Source organism: Salmo salar, chromosome 09 (genome assembly GCF_965601325.2).
Source record: "Salmo salar chromosome 09, fSalSal1, whole genome shotgun sequence".
NCBI lineage: Eukaryota > Metazoa > Chordata > Actinopteri > Salmoniformes > Salmonidae > Salmo > Salmo salar.
The window spans coordinates 74,375,802-74,390,631 of NC_138299.1; the positions used below are offsets into that span (position 1 = coordinate 74,375,802).

General features: G+C 47.3%; 1 protein-coding gene across 2 annotated transcripts; it reads left to right on the forward strand.

The window, feature by feature from the left end:
* Positions 1–151: 151 nt before the first annotated feature.
* hars (histidyl-tRNA synthetase) lies at positions 152–5,241 on the forward strand. Of its 2 annotated transcripts, none has more exons than XM_014212329.3 (13): positions 152–308; positions 1,768–1,857; positions 2,013–2,132; positions 2,245–2,340; positions 2,512–2,637; positions 2,778–2,885; positions 3,021–3,119; positions 3,282–3,375; positions 3,456–3,583; positions 3,892–4,167; positions 4,292–4,408; positions 4,559–4,705; positions 4,797–5,241. In XM_014212329.3, the coding sequence occupies exons 1-13, from the start codon at positions 219–221 to the stop codon at positions 4,854–4,856; spliced, it is 1,551 nt and encodes a 516-aa protein (XP_014067804.1). In that variant the 5' UTR covers positions 152–218; the 3' UTR covers positions 4,857–5,241. The 2 variants fall into 2 exon arrangements, with proteins under 2 accessions (XP_014067804.1, XP_014067803.1); XM_014212328.3 differs by lacking the exon at positions 152–308 and adding an exon at positions 1,234–1,676.
* The last annotated feature ends 9,589 nt before the right edge of the window (positions 5,242–14,830 follow it).

Sequence of the window (14,830 nt, forward strand, 5' to 3'; positions counted from 1 at the left end):
TTTCTGTTGTGCGGAACCTTTGTTCATTTCAATGTCTTGTTGCTAAACACGATTGTTACACTGTATCTGGCATGTACATCTCGCGTCGCTCTGTTAAACACCAATGTAAATCTACTGCCACCGTGCGGTACGTGGAGGTATATCCTCGGGTTCTCGGCTTCCGGTCTTTGAGGAAGCGTTAGCACAGTCTTCTAGTCTCTGGCATTAGATGCAACACCATGGCCGACAAAGCACAGATACAAGAGGCGATTAAAACACAAGGAGAAGTCGTGCGGAAACTAAAGACAGAAAAAGCAAGCAAAGAACAGGTCAGTATTCAACGCCTAGCACGACGATGTTCCAAAAGGTTGTACGTACAGCGGGACGGGGATGGGATGAACAGACACGCGTGCTACATATGTCATGAACGAAGCTAGCGTTAGCTGGCTACTCATGCCAAAATACGGGCCTTGCCGGCTCACGGTCAGATTAATTATCTAGTCAGTTCAATAAGAAGTGGAATTTCATGGCTATTACAAAGTAAATCATGAATGCTATTTTTCTTATGCACGTTAGTTAATAATAGTGCTTCAAATTATACAGCTAGTAGAAGCTAGTTATCAATCCAAACTGATGCAATCCCCTTAGGATAGATGTCACTGCATGGGCTGGTCATTCATTGTGTAAATTCATGGTTCCTTTTAATGGCTGAATGTTGAGCTTCTCCGACAATCTCTCCCCACCTTTAACTAACTACACAGGTGAGGATAGAGATGATCTGTATGCGTTTTAATTTACGTTTGTCTGTGTGTGTGTGTGTGTGTGTGTGTGTGTGTGTGTGAGTCAGTCAGTCGGGGGGGGGGGGGGGATCTCACTGAGTCTTCAGATCTTCCTCCAGCACCAGGCCAGGGTTGTGTTCAGTAGGACACACAGTTTAAAAAAAATGTTCTCCTGGTTTGTGCCTCCTGAACAAGACCATGTGCTTGTCTGGTCCAGAGGTAGTTCTGGGTCGTGTTAAAAGCACACCGTTTCCTCTGTGTGTACTGAACATGGCCCAATGCTTGTCTGGTCTAGGGGTAGTTTTAGTTCTGATTCCAGGGGTCAGTGACGTCCCACCCCCACCCATGTCTCTGGGCTTTGATAGGCTGGTTGGTTTGATTCTGGGCTGTGATAGGCTGGTTGGTTTGATTGACCCCTGCCTCATGTTTTGTCCTCCATGTTGTGATGATGCGTCATGCCCGCCCGTCTCCCTAGTGATAGGGTTGCTCACCACTTTTCTCCTGTTCTTCCTGCTCGATGCCAACAACCCTGCTGGGGTCATACCTTCATCTCCGTCCGTCATCTACTTCCTCTACCTCACACGTCACCATTTGGAATCCAAACACTCCGACTGGATATTCCTGGATAATACTGCATTTGGATTGGATAACCCTGCCGTCACCTGGCATTCACGGACTGTGGTTATTGGACAACATGGCTTGGTGAACTTTGCCATTGGACTGTATTGCTTCTCTGATGCTGCACTCCTGAACGGCCATTTTTATTTATTTTTTCCATTTGATTTTGTTTTGCTTTCCCCTGCTGGGATGATTAACCTGGGTGTGGCGTCCCTGCGTCTTTGTGCGGGGTTGGTGGGCCGTCGGTCTGGATTTTGTGCCCGCTCTCTACGCACCATCACTGGGATGACTGTGTCTCAGGTAGGACCCTGACTCTGGAGGGTGGGATGGGGGAGAATCTGTTCCAAGGTCCTGAGGAACATTGAACTGTGTTTGTGTCTTTCTTTCCTAGATTGATGAGGAAGTGGCCAAACTGCTAGAGCTGAAGGCTCAGCTTGGAGGAGATGAAGGCAGACACCAATTCACGCTCAAGACTGCAAAGGTAAATACTGCCACCATAGAGAGTGCACCTCACAGGCAGCAGGTGATCATGAAGAGAACTTGCTGCATAACATGTTTACTACTTGTCTTTTATTGAAAATCCAAATCAGTAGATGTCTTGCTTATGTACTCTTTCTCTCCCTCCATCTCTCTCAGGGAACCAGGGACTATAACCCTAAGCAGATGGCCATCAGAGAGAAAGTCTTCAACACCATCATCAGCTGTTTTAAACGCCACGGAGCCGAGAACATCGACACACCCGTCTTTGAGCTGAAGGTGTGTGGGAGGCGCACAGAGACACACACTGTTGACAATGAATAGAAAGTTGGAAACTAGCCAGTGGATTTGTAATAAATCGGGATTTTGTGCTTATGTTGACAATTTGTAGGAAACGTTGACAGGAAAGTATGGTGAGGATTCTAAGCTCATCTACGACCTGAAGGACCAAGGAGGAGAGCTGCTGTCCCTTAGATATGATCTCACTGTATCCTTGTATTAGTCCTGATGCGTACATTGCGTGGACTAGCCTGCAACCTGGTCAGTTAATTCCCTATGTTTTTCATGGTCATGCCTCGAAAGCAAACCAACTTGTGGATTTTAACAAGGTTAGGAGCCAATCAGGTGTCTACTAGTCCTTGACCCCACCCCCTCCCAGGTGCCTTTCGCCCGTTACCTGGCCATGAACAAGGTCACCAACATCAAGCGCTACCACATTGCCAAGGTCTATCGCCGTGACAACCCCGCCATGACCCGCGGCCGCTACAGGGAGTTCTATCAGTGTGTAAGCGTCAGAGCGAACCCTGGTTCGACCGTCCACATCAGCCATAACACTGGAATCATTTTTCCTTTCTGCTACATCCAACTGTTTGTGGATACGCATGACCCATTTTCTTGCTAAGTGTGTGTTTCTCCACTTCCCAGGATTTTGACATTGCAGGCCAGTACGACCCCATGATCCCAGACGCCGAGTGCCTGAAGATCGTCCACGAGATCCTGAGTGAGCTGGAGCTGGGAGACTTCCGCATCAAGGTAGGTCAGAGACACACAGCACCCATGGTAAAACATCCTGTGACGCAATATGAAGCAAGGAATACACGAAAGGTCTGTATGTGTGGCCATACTCGTCCTAACTCCCCTCCCCACCGTAATATCCTCTCTGTGCAGGTGAATGACAGACGTATTCTAGACGGAATGTTTGCGGTGTGTGGAGTTCCGGATGACAAGTTCCGCACCATCTGCTCCACAGTGGACAAACTGGACAAGGTAAACCCGCTGCACCCAACCCAAACCTTATGTGGTTAAGGAAATGGAATGCTAAACGGTAAACATGAACAATGTTTTAATATGCAAACCAAGTAAATATAGGTAACAGTAAATATAACATTTCTCCACCCTTTCTATGCTCCTCCCTGCTTTTCTATCCAGATGTCTTGGGAGGATGTGAGGAGTGAAATGGTGAAGGAGAAGGGTCTGTCTGAGGAAGCAGCCGATCAGATCGGACAGTATGTCAGCTTGCAGGGTGAGGACAGGTCACACACACAGACTGACCTTTGACCTTTCCCCTGGTCTGACCCTGCCTGTGATTGGTGTGTGTTCCAGGGGGGATGGACCTAGCTGAGCGTCTGCTGCAGGATGCTAAGATGTCACAGAGCAAGCAGGCGTGTGCCGGCCTCACAGACATGAAGCAGCTCTTCAGCTACCTGCAGCTCTTCCAGGTTACAGACAAGGTGAGGGGTCAGAGGTGACAGGTTATCTGGTGACCAAGGTGATATGACAGGTAATGAGTCTATAGAAATCTGTCCATCAACAGCCTACTCCGTAGAGGCATTTAGTTCTCAATGAACAGTAATAGTTTTTTGGGGGGTCAGGGGTTATATAGATAGATGTCATGATATGATCAGCTGAAATAAGTCTGAGGATGCAGTCCTTTTTTCCCAAATCCCTCGCCTTGTGTTCCTTCCTACTGTCTCCTTTTAATCTGTCCTCTCCCTCCCTTCTTTTTTTTTTCCTTCCCTCTCTTCCCCCCCTCTCCCAGGTGGTGTTTGACCTGAGTCTGGCCCGTGGGTTGGATTACTACACAGGTGTGATTTATGAGGCCATTCTGACCCAGACCGGCCCGGTCCCAGTGGCGGCAGCCCAGAACGGGGCGGGCGAGAAGGCTGAGGAAGGTGTGAGCGTGGGCAGCGTGGCGGGCGGCGGGCGCTACGACGGCCTGGTGGGCATGTTCGACCCCAAGGGCAGGAAGGTGCCGTGTGTGGGGGTCAGCATCGGCATCGAGAGGGTCTTCTCCATCATGGAGCAGAAGGCTGAGGTAAGGAAGGGGGACGGGGCATTATCAAACAGCCAGTTCTCCCCACAGGCTGGTCTGTTCATAAATGTGTCAAGAGAGAAACTCTGTGTGTGGCTGACTGGTGTGTTGGGGTCGGGCTCCCCAGGCGTCGGCGGAGAAGGTGCGAACCACAGAGACTCAAGTCATGGTGGCCTCGGCACAGAAAAACCTTCTGGAGGAGAGACTCCGACTGACCGCTGAACTCTGGAACGCGGGGATCAAGGTGTGTGTGTGTGTTCGAACTGAGATTAATGCCACAGTGAGTCAGAGATGGTGCCTGTGTAGAGTTGATTTCCACTGGTGAAATGGCTGAGTGTGGGCTGTGGCTATTCATAAGAGGAACCTTTATATAACTCTGTGTGTGTGTTGTCAGGCAGAGGTGATGTATAAGAGGAACCCCAAGCTGCTGAGCCAGCTGCAGCACTGTGAGGACTCTGGGATCCCCCTGGTGGCGATCCTAGGGGAGCAGGAGCTCAAGGACGGGGTGGTGAAGCTCCGAACAGTCCACAGCCGAGAGGAGGTGAGATTCTCATACACGCACAGCATCTCTGTCAGTTAAACACACACACACTCTCTTGACTAAAACACCACGTTTCTGTTTTTTTTCTCAGATTGACGTGTCCAGAGCCGAACTAGTGGAGGAGATCAAGAGAAGGACCTCAGACGTCTAAGTCGTGGTTTTGCCTGACAACACCCCGCCTCATCATCCGATTGGCTAAAGAAGTTTACCACAGGTCTCACCGCTGACCACCCAAAGCCCTCAACATGCCAACCAAGACATCAAGTCTCAACTGCAGAAGATTGCCCAATAGTTTCACTTGTCCAGGCCTTGCATATTAGTGGTCTCAAAAGGCAGTGGTTTCATGCTGACTACCCAGACACCTGCGTACCCTCAAGGATGAGGAACTTTGATGATGTACATAAGACAATAGTATGACATGGGTAACATTACAATAGTCACTGTATTAGTCTTATCCCTGAAGGTTAATCTGCCTATATAGGAAAAATGCTAATGCCTGTCCTATCAGCATACCAATAAATGGATATTTACCTCCACCTTAAGAGATTGATTTACAACAGGTTTATCCAACAGCAGGTTACAATTTAATGTGGCCTGTCGTGTTTTAGAAAACCTACTTGAATAACTAAAACTAGAAACTGTCAAATTACAATAGTAAAAACATTGGCCTGCAATAAATCACTGAAACAAATGCTACACAGTCGGCAGTGTTGGATATTCCCAAAACAATATAGGACATTTACCCCCTGTGAATTCTTCCTGTGTTTTACTGAAAGGGAGTGCTGTTAAGTGCTTTGCGGCATCCTGAAAAGATGCAGTATGTAATTGCTTACTAAATGTACATTTGTTCAGCTGAACCATCAAGCTGTTGAGTGTTCATTGTTGACAGATGTAATCCTAGTCTGTTGCTGCCTCTCCAGGATGCTCCCAACCACCAACAGCATTCCCTAATACTACAAGGGTTACATCTGGTCCTTGTGAAAAGACCTCAAATGTACATTTGTGGAATCCATGGGGGATATTTCAGATGTATAATACCTACCACTCTGAACTCCATATTAGACAGGCAAACAACTGACATTTATTACAAATAGTTTTATTCAAATTAGAAACAGGCAAAAGTAAAATCACGCATCTACTCACGATTTACTACATATAAAAGAGTGCAAAACAAAGTATTTTCACAATTAAAATGTGAAGTACGAGTAGTGGCTCTGTGCCTCAGGGATCGGGGTGATATAGGCCCTGCACAGGGCGCTGAGGACCTGCTGGGCTGTAGCTCTGCGAGCCTCCTGTATAGCTCCAGGGTTGGGGCCGGGCAGAGTCTGCACCATCCCAGTGAAGGGTGTGGCCAGCCCCGACACATTCACCTGGTAGCTGAAGCACAGGAACCCGTCAGGCCCCATGTGGCGGTACTGCAGGTCGTTGAGGAGCTTACCCCGCCCGTACACCTCACACACACCCTGGAGCAGAGCTGCTGCGTCCACAGGAGGCACCTTAGACATCCCCCTGGGGGAAACAGGAGCAGCGTGCACCATGGGAGAGGCCCTCTCCCCCCACAGCCCAGCAGAACGCGGGGGCAGCATGGAGGAAGCGGCAGGGAGAGGTGGGGGGTCTGGAAGGCTTGTCGTGCTTGGGCCTAGTAGTGGACTACCACTTCACAATGATGGCCAGTCTGAAGCGCTTCTTACCGGCTGCAGAAATAGGGAGAGAGGACAGGCAGAGGGGGGAAAATGATTAAAGGAGAGATGCGAGCATTTCAAATGTAAACGAGATGCTAACAGAAAGCGGGGTGTACTCTGATCATTGGAGATTGGTTCTAAAAATGATGGTTCTAGTTCAATTTAAGTGTTTAAAACGAAGAGCCGTTTGAGAGCCTAATGGGCCTGCCGGCTCACCAAGAAAAAACACTGAATGCCATCACTATTTGATGAAAGACGTGCGTCTTGCAGATCAATAGACTAGCCAATACACCAGCCAATTAGCTGCTTTTGCAAACAGGCCTAGAGAATCGAAAAAAAGTTCCAAACATTTTGCGCCCTTCATAATATAAACAGAGACACTTTGGGTGATGCTGACAAATAAGTAATTTAAGGATGTTGAAGTGTATGGGCACTTGTTTTCGGTGAAAAAATAAACATTCACGTGCAAAAGGCATTGCACAGCATTGTCCAGTGTGCGTGCATCATATTACACGAATGCCAGCAAAACTAGTGAACTGCTTCAGAAAGACGTGCATGGCACGTTATGTCAATCAACAATGCTTAAAAACAATAATGGTATAAGTCATTTTAGTTTACCTGGCTTGAGCGGTCCTCCATCATCCCAACTCTCGAAAAAGTAACATTAGCCTTCAATTGCAGATTCCTATTTCCTATTGATTAGTGAGGTACAACGGAGATATACTGAGCCATCAGGTAAAAAGCGTTTACGTCACTGATGTTGTCGGGGGAGTGGGCAAAAGGTTGTAAAGTTGCTCAAGGTTGAAGACCAGGGCGACTGACAATACATTCCTGCTGACGGAAAGGCCAGTTGCAGCAAGACAAATGTTGAAAATCATTTGGAGAAGAAACCTCAAGTATTTTAACTGCACCGGGTCCGAGAGGTAGGCCTAGTTGAATTTCTAACAGGTGCATCCTTCAACCTGCGTTATTTCAGAGCTGTATCATTTTAATCTTTGAATGAAAAATGTATAAAGGGAAACAGGATTCTAAAAGGATGACTGTGGTCCCCTATTTGGAGGGATGCAACTACACTGTTCTCTCACAAGATGTCAGCATCTCACCAGGTCTGTTGTAAGTAGACTTATAGTCATCATCAAACTCTCAATAGGATCTTGAGCTTCTCAGCACATCGTCAAACACATAGTCTGCGCGCTGCCAGTGTTTCTGGGTTGTGTGTAACAGTATTGTATTCATCCCTCAACCAGGGCTCAAACCAGGGACCCTCTACACAAATCGACAACAGTCACCCATGAAGCATCTGTACCTATCGCTCCACAGAAGTCATGGTCCCCTGCAGAGCAAGGGAAACAATTACTCCAAGGTCTCAGAGCAAGTGATGCTAACTAGCTAGCCATTTCACACCGGTTACACTCACCACCCCCCTTTGACCACCTCCTCTATAGCAACACTAGCTGCTGAGTAGAGCCCAACTGAGTGAACCAGGTCACGGCACCAATATAACAGTATTGCTTCTTTCCCTCGACCCAGGGACCCCCTGCACACACCACCCCTGCAGAGCAAGGGAAACAACTACTCCAAGGTCTCAGAGCGAGTGACGCTAACTAGCTAGCTATTTCACATCAGTTGCATGTGCGCAATGGTGTTCCCCCCCCAACAGTTGTGTTGGTACTCACCTGTATGGCATGTAATGGGGTTACCTGAAGGGAGGGTGTATGGGATGTTGTAGTATTTTGTAGTATTTTGTAGTGGTTTGATGGGGACACGGGGTTAGAATTGCTTGACTGTTTGGTGTGGTTTTGCTTTGTAGTGGGACGCAGCCAGGCGTCACTACGGATGTCTCTGACTCTGGCATTAAAGGAGTGTTTCATTCCCGCTGCTAGCCATTCTCCCTCACATCTGCACATCAAGGTCTTCTCTCTCTCTCTGTCTCTCTCTCTGTCTCTCTGTCTATCTCTGTCTCTGTGTGTGTGTGTGTGTGTGTGTGTGTGTGTGTGTGTGTGCGTGTGTAACACATACATCCTATAAAACATGTTTTAAAGACCAACCGTGTGAGGGTGGTTGGGTCGGGTGGGTGGTCTGTGTCGTGGTGCTGGTGTGTGTGTGTGTGTGTTACCGTTGGTAATTAGATGTGTTCATTTGAGGCTGAGGGGAATAAGAATGGGCTTTGAATCTGCTTGCTCTGTGATCCACTGTGTGATAGCAGGGGCTGTCTGTCTGGGTCCAAAACAACACAGTGGGGGTGGTGGGTAAACCGTGTTTGGAGAATTGACTACTGTGGAGTAGTTTGGCCATGTCTTTGCAGGGGTGCACTGCACCTTCGGATGACTTTTATGGCTTTCTGATAATGGCTTTCGGAGCAGCTTGTTAATTTCCCTCTGCCAAAAAAAGGAGAGATGGAAAGTTGGAGAGAGAGAGAGGGACACACTGCTTCCTCTTAGACTGTTCCCAGTAGAGTGCTTTATCTGAAGTGTCTCTATGAAACAAAGTGAATTACTGTATCTAGACTGGCCAGATAAGAGCCCTGTTTCAAGCTAATAAGATTTACATCAAGGTCCTGAACATTTTTATTGACCATCGCTTTTGGACTTGATGCTGAGGTGGATATAGATGAATGAGTTTCCCCCTGTGTGCTTGTTTGAAGGTTTCCTTCCTTCTCTCTACACCATCCTATGCGTGTCTGTGTGCCTTTCCGTGACTGTGCAATATAAAGTGTTGACGTGTGCGGCAAAGGAACACACACCCCCATTACACACAACAGCACACGGCCATTGAGTGGTTACGCGGCACTGTGTCACTAGTAAATGTGTTTATTAGTCTATACAAAACCAACTAGATTATTTAGTGCTGTAAGTTGTTACATCATTGGTAGCATAACTGCTGCCTGCCACATAGGCCTTGGTTAGGAGACAGATACGGTACATGACAGTAGCAGGGAGCCACAGGGGACAGTCTTCCCATTGAAAGTACGTTTTATTACTGTGACGTTGTTAGCAACTGTGTTGGTGAAGAAATATAATGCCTTCGTAATTGAAAAATTATTTCAAACTGAGTTGGCTTCTGCTATTTTATGCTGCTGCCTTTGGGTAATTTTCAGCTTTTACATCTCTTAATTTTAAAAACTAGGAGGTACATTTTAAATAGAGGTGAAGTTTCCAGAATATCTACTCCAGTACAGAGTCAAATTAGTCTCTGAGACTGTGTCACTCTGTTGCTAAGAAGTGTCAGCTGCATAGCGACAGCAGATTCTGAGCCGTAGGGCCTTGGGGTGCTCTCTCTCTCTCACACACACACACACACACACACACACACACACACACACACACACACACACACAGCTGTGTCCCCGCCTCTCTCACCTAAACATCAGGGACAGGGAGTGATCTCTTTCCCCAGTCTAACCTGAGGGCGTGCCCTGGGCAGCGTCAATCTGTTTCCTGTCACCCTGCATCTGCCGTTACACAACTCCCAACAAGTCTTCAAGACTTTGAAACAGACTTTAATAATCTGAGTGTGTGAGTTTCGACCTCGGCAGCATACACTGTGTAGAAAACTTTAGGAATACCTGCTCTTTCCATGACATAGACTAAGTAGACTAAGTATAGTCTGGCCCAGGAGTGTGAAGGTGAACGGAAAGGCTGGAGCAACGAACCGCCCTTGCTGTCTCTGCCTTGCCGGTTCCCCTCTTTCCACTGGGATTCTCTGCCTCTAACCCTTTTACAGGGGCTGAGTCACTGGCTTACTGGTGTTCTTCCATGCCGTCCATGGGAGGGGTGCGTCACTTGAGTGGGTTGAGTCACTGACGTGGTCTTCCTGTCTGGGTTGGCGGCCCCCCCTTGGGTTGTGCCATGGCGGAGATCGTTGTGGGCTATACTCGGCCTTGTCTTAGGACGGTAAGTTGGTGGTTGGAGACATCCCTCTAGTGGTGTGGGGGCTGTGCTTTGGCAAAGTGGGTGGGGTTATATCCTGCCTGTTTGGCCCTGTCCGGGGGTATCATCGGATGGGGCCACAGTGTCTTCTGATCCCTCCTGTCTCAGCCTCCAGTATTTATGCTGCAGTAGTTTATGTGTCGGGGGGCTAGGGTCAGTCTGTTACATCTGGAGTATTTCTCTTGTCTTATCCGGTGTCCTGTGTGAATTTAAATATGCTCTCTCTAATTCTCTCTTTCTCTCTTTCTGTCTTTCTCTCGGAGGACCTGAGCCCTAGGACCATGCCTCAGGACTACCTGGTATGATGACTCCTTGCTGTCCCCAGTCCACCTGGCCGTGCTGCTGCTCCAGTTTCAACTGTTCTGCCTGCGGCTATGGAACCCTGACCTGTTCACCGGACGTGCTCGTTGCACCCTCGACAACTACTATGATTATTATTATTTGACCATGCTGGTCATTTATGAACATTTTAACATTTTAACATCTTGACCATGTTCTGTTATAATATCCACCCTGCACAGCCAGAAGAGGACTGGCCACCCCTCATAGCCTGGTTCCTCTCTAGGTTTCTTCCTAGGTTTTTGGCCTTTCTAGGGAGTTTTTCCTAGGGAGTTTTTCCTAGCCACAGTGCTTCTTTCACATGCTTTGCTTGCTGTTTGGGGTTTTAGGGTGGGTTTCTGTACAGCACTTTGAGATATCAGCTGATGTACGAAGGGCTATATAAAAATAAATTTGATTTGATTTGATAGACTGACCAGGTGAATCCAGTTGAAAGCTATGATCCCTTATTGATGTCACTTGTTAAATCCACTTCAATCAGTGTAGATGAAGGGGAGGAGACAGGTTAAAGAAGGATTTTTAAACCTTGAGACAGTTGAGACATGGATGTGTGTGTCATTCAGAGGGTGAATGGGCCCGAAATAATATTGAAGTGCATTAAACGGGGTATGGTCTTAGGAGCCCGGTGCACCAGTTTGTCAAGAACTGCAACGCTGCTGGGTTTTTCACGCTCAACAGTTTCCCGTGTGTATCAAGAATGGTCTACCATCCCAAAGGACATCCAGCCAACTTGACACAACTGTGGGAAGCATTGGAATCAACATGGGTCAGCATCCCTGTGGAACGCTTTCAACACCTTGTAGAGTCCATGCCCTGACGAAGTGAGGCTGTTCTGAGGGCGAACGATGTTCCTAATATTTTGTACACTCAGTGTATATGCTTATGGTTATGAGGTTATGAGAAGGACCTTGATGTTGGCTTCTGAATTGCTGAAGGCCAGCAGGGCTTTTTCTTACTCAGGACGTTGTTCATGTATTTTTCAAACGGTGAACTCGGCAGCATTTATCAGAATATGTATCAGCATTTTATTTATGCAGTATGTTTGGGAGTTGGTTTTTCTTGAAAATAACTGTAGATAATGTGAAAAAGAAGCCACTTGTTGGTCAATAAAATGTGTTGTTTTTATGGCACCTGTGTATAGAGCCAGATTACTAGATTCAGTTATATTTAAAAGTAGGCTTTACTGTGTTCTGTCATGTTTTTTATGGTGTGTTTGTGTGTGTGTGTGCGCGCGCATGTGTGTACGTGCGTGCGTGTCGCTCAGTTGGGCCAGTAAGCAAAGCACTGTTGATTCGAATCCCTGGTGGAAAAGTCTGCCGTTCTGCCCTTGTGCAAGGCAATTAACCCCCGACAACAACTGCTCCCCGGGCTCTGATGACGTGGATGTCGATTTAAGGCATCCCCCGCACCTCTCTTATTAAGAGGGTGAAATGCGGAAGACACATTTCAGTTGAATGCATTCAGTTGTGTAACTGACTAGGTTTCCATCTTTCCCAGTTGTGAAAAATCTCTCGGTCTCTCTCCCTCCCTCTCTCTCTCTCTCCCTCCCAGTAGATGTGTGTCTGGGCACTGCTGATCAGTGGCAGACGGGCCTAATTCAACGAGGTGATAACATGTGTCCTTTGTGCAGGGGTCAGTACTGTAGCTAATTTGTATTGCTGTGTGTAGTTGAGCGTGCTGGTCAATATTAGCTCTGGAGGCTCTTTCTCAAAGGGATGTGTTTGCTCTCCTTCTCTCCCTCCCTACCTCCCAATCCCCGCCCCTTGATGCTCCTGATAGTGATACGCGTGGAGCCGAGCAGTCACTCACCAGGAGAGACGTGTCTATGTACTGTGACAACATTAAAACACAGCCACCAGCAGATGTTTAATAAGGAAGTGTGTGGAGCAGCGTGTGTTGAGGCAGTAGAACTGAGCTTAAATTTGACATGACCACCCCAGTGTGACTGTAATAGAAAGGAGATTTTCAACTAAACCTACATGGAAACTTTTTGCATACATTTGTATGTTTATTTATTTCACCAGGGAAGTTGACTGAGAACACATTCTCATTTACAGCAATGACCAGGGAAATGGTTACAGGGGAGAGGAGGGGGGATGAATGAGCCAATTGAAAGCTGGGTATGATTAGGTGACCATGATGGTATGAGGGCCAGATTGGTAAATTTAGCCAGGACAAGCCAGCAGTGGGGATGCAGAGTGGTATGCTGCTGGCATCATTTGATGTGTTTGTGGGTGTGTCGTTGTGTACAGTGCCTTCAGTGCCAACTTTTTCCACATTTTGTTACGTTTCAGCCTTATTCTAAAATGTATTATATACATTTTTTCCTCATCAATCTACACACAATACCCCATAACGACAAAGCGAAAACATGTTTTTAGCAATTTTTGTACATTTATTACAAATAAAAAACAGAAATACATTATTTACATAAGTATTCAGAACCTTTGGTACGAGACTCGAAATTGAGCTCATGTGCATCCTGTTTCCATTTATCATCTTTGAGATGTTTCTACAACTTGATTTGAGTCCAGACGTGGTAAATTGAATTGATTGGACATGATTTAGAAAAACACACCACTGTCTATACAAGGTCCCACAGTTGACAGTTCATGTCAGAGCAAAAACCAAGCCATGAGGTCGAAGGAATTGTCCGTGGAGCTCCGGGACAGGATTGTATCGAGGCACAGATCTGGGGAAGGGTAACAACAAATGTCTGCAGCATTGAAGGTCCCCAAGAACACTGTGGCTTCCATCATTCTAAAAATGGAAGAAGTTTGGAACCACCAAGACTCTTTCTAGAGCTGGCCGCCCGGCCAAACTGAGCAATTGGGAGAGAAAGGCCTTGGTCAGGGAGGTGACCAAGAACCCGATAGAGTTCCTCTGTGGAGATGGGAGAACCATTCACAAGGACAACCGTCTCTGCAGCACTCCACCAATCAGGCCTTTATGGTAGAGTGGCCAGATGGATGCCACTCCTCAGTAAAAGACACATGATAGCCCGCTTGGAGTTTGCCAAAAGGCACCTAAAGGACTTTCAGAACATGAGAAACAAGATTCTCTGGTCTGATTAAGACCAAGATTTGGCCTGAATGCCAAGCGTCACGTCTGGAGGAAACCTGGCACCATCCCTACGATGAAGCATGGTGGTGGTAGCATCATGCTGTGGGGATGTTTTTCAGCAGCAGGGACTGGGAGACTAGTCAGGATCACGGGAAAGATGAACGGAGCAAAGTACAGAGAGATCCTTGATGTAAACCTGCTCCAGAGCGCTCAGGACCTCAGACTGGGACAACAGGACAACGACCCTAAGCACACACCTAAGACAATGCAGGAGTGGCTTCGGGAAAGTCTCTGAATGTCCCTGAGTGGCCTAGCCAGATCCCGGACTTGAACCCGATCAAACACCTCTGGAGATACTTGAAAATAGCTATACAGCGATGCTTCCCATCCAAGCCGATAGAGCATGAGAGGATCTGCAGAGAATAATGGGAGAAATCAATCAATCAAATGTATTTATAAAGCCCTTCTTACATCAGCTGATGTACAGAAACCCAGCCTAAAACCCCAAACAGCAAGCAATGCAGGTGTAGAAGCACGGTGGCTAGAAAAAACTCCCTAGAAAGGCCGGAACCTAGGAAGAAACCTAGAGAGGAACCAGGCTATGAGGGGTGGCCAATCCTCTTCTGGCTGTGCTGGGTGGAGATTATAACAGAACATGGCCAAGATGTTCAAATGTTCATAGATGACCAGCATGGTCAAATAATAATAATCACAGTGGTTGTAGAGGGTGCAACAGGTCAGCACCTCAGGAGTAAATGTCAGTTGGCTTTTCATAGCCGATCATTCAGAGTATCTCTACCGCTCCTGCTGTCTCTAAAGAGTTGAAAACAGAAGGCCTGGGACAAGGTAGCACGTCCGGTGAACAGGTCAGGGTTCCATAGCTGCAGGCAGAACAGTTGAAATTGGAGCAGCAGCACGACTAGGTGGACTGGGGACAGCAAGGAGTCGTCAGGCTAGGTAGTCCTGAGGCATGGTCCTAGAGCTCAGGTCCTCAGAGAGGAGATGGAGAGAGAAAGAATACTTAAATTCACACAGGACTCCAGATAAGACAGGAGAAATACTCCAGATATAAAGACTGACCCTAGCCCCCCGACACAAACTATTGCAGCATA

Excerpts from the sequence above, each read along its gene's own strand:
- hars (XM_014212328.3), top strand. The coding sequence starts at position 1,566 with ATGATTAACCTGGGTGTGGCGTCCCTGCGTCTTTGTGCGGGGTTGGTG. Across the intron at positions 2,886-3,020 it reads TGGGAGACTTCCGCATCAAG|GTGAATGACAGACGTATTCT; the intron begins GTAGGTCAGAGA and ends CTCTCTGTGCAG. Across the intron at positions 3,376-3,455 it reads ACAGTATGTCAGCTTGCAGG|GGGGGATGGACCTAGCTGAG; the intron begins GTGAGGACAGGT and ends TGTGTGTTCCAG.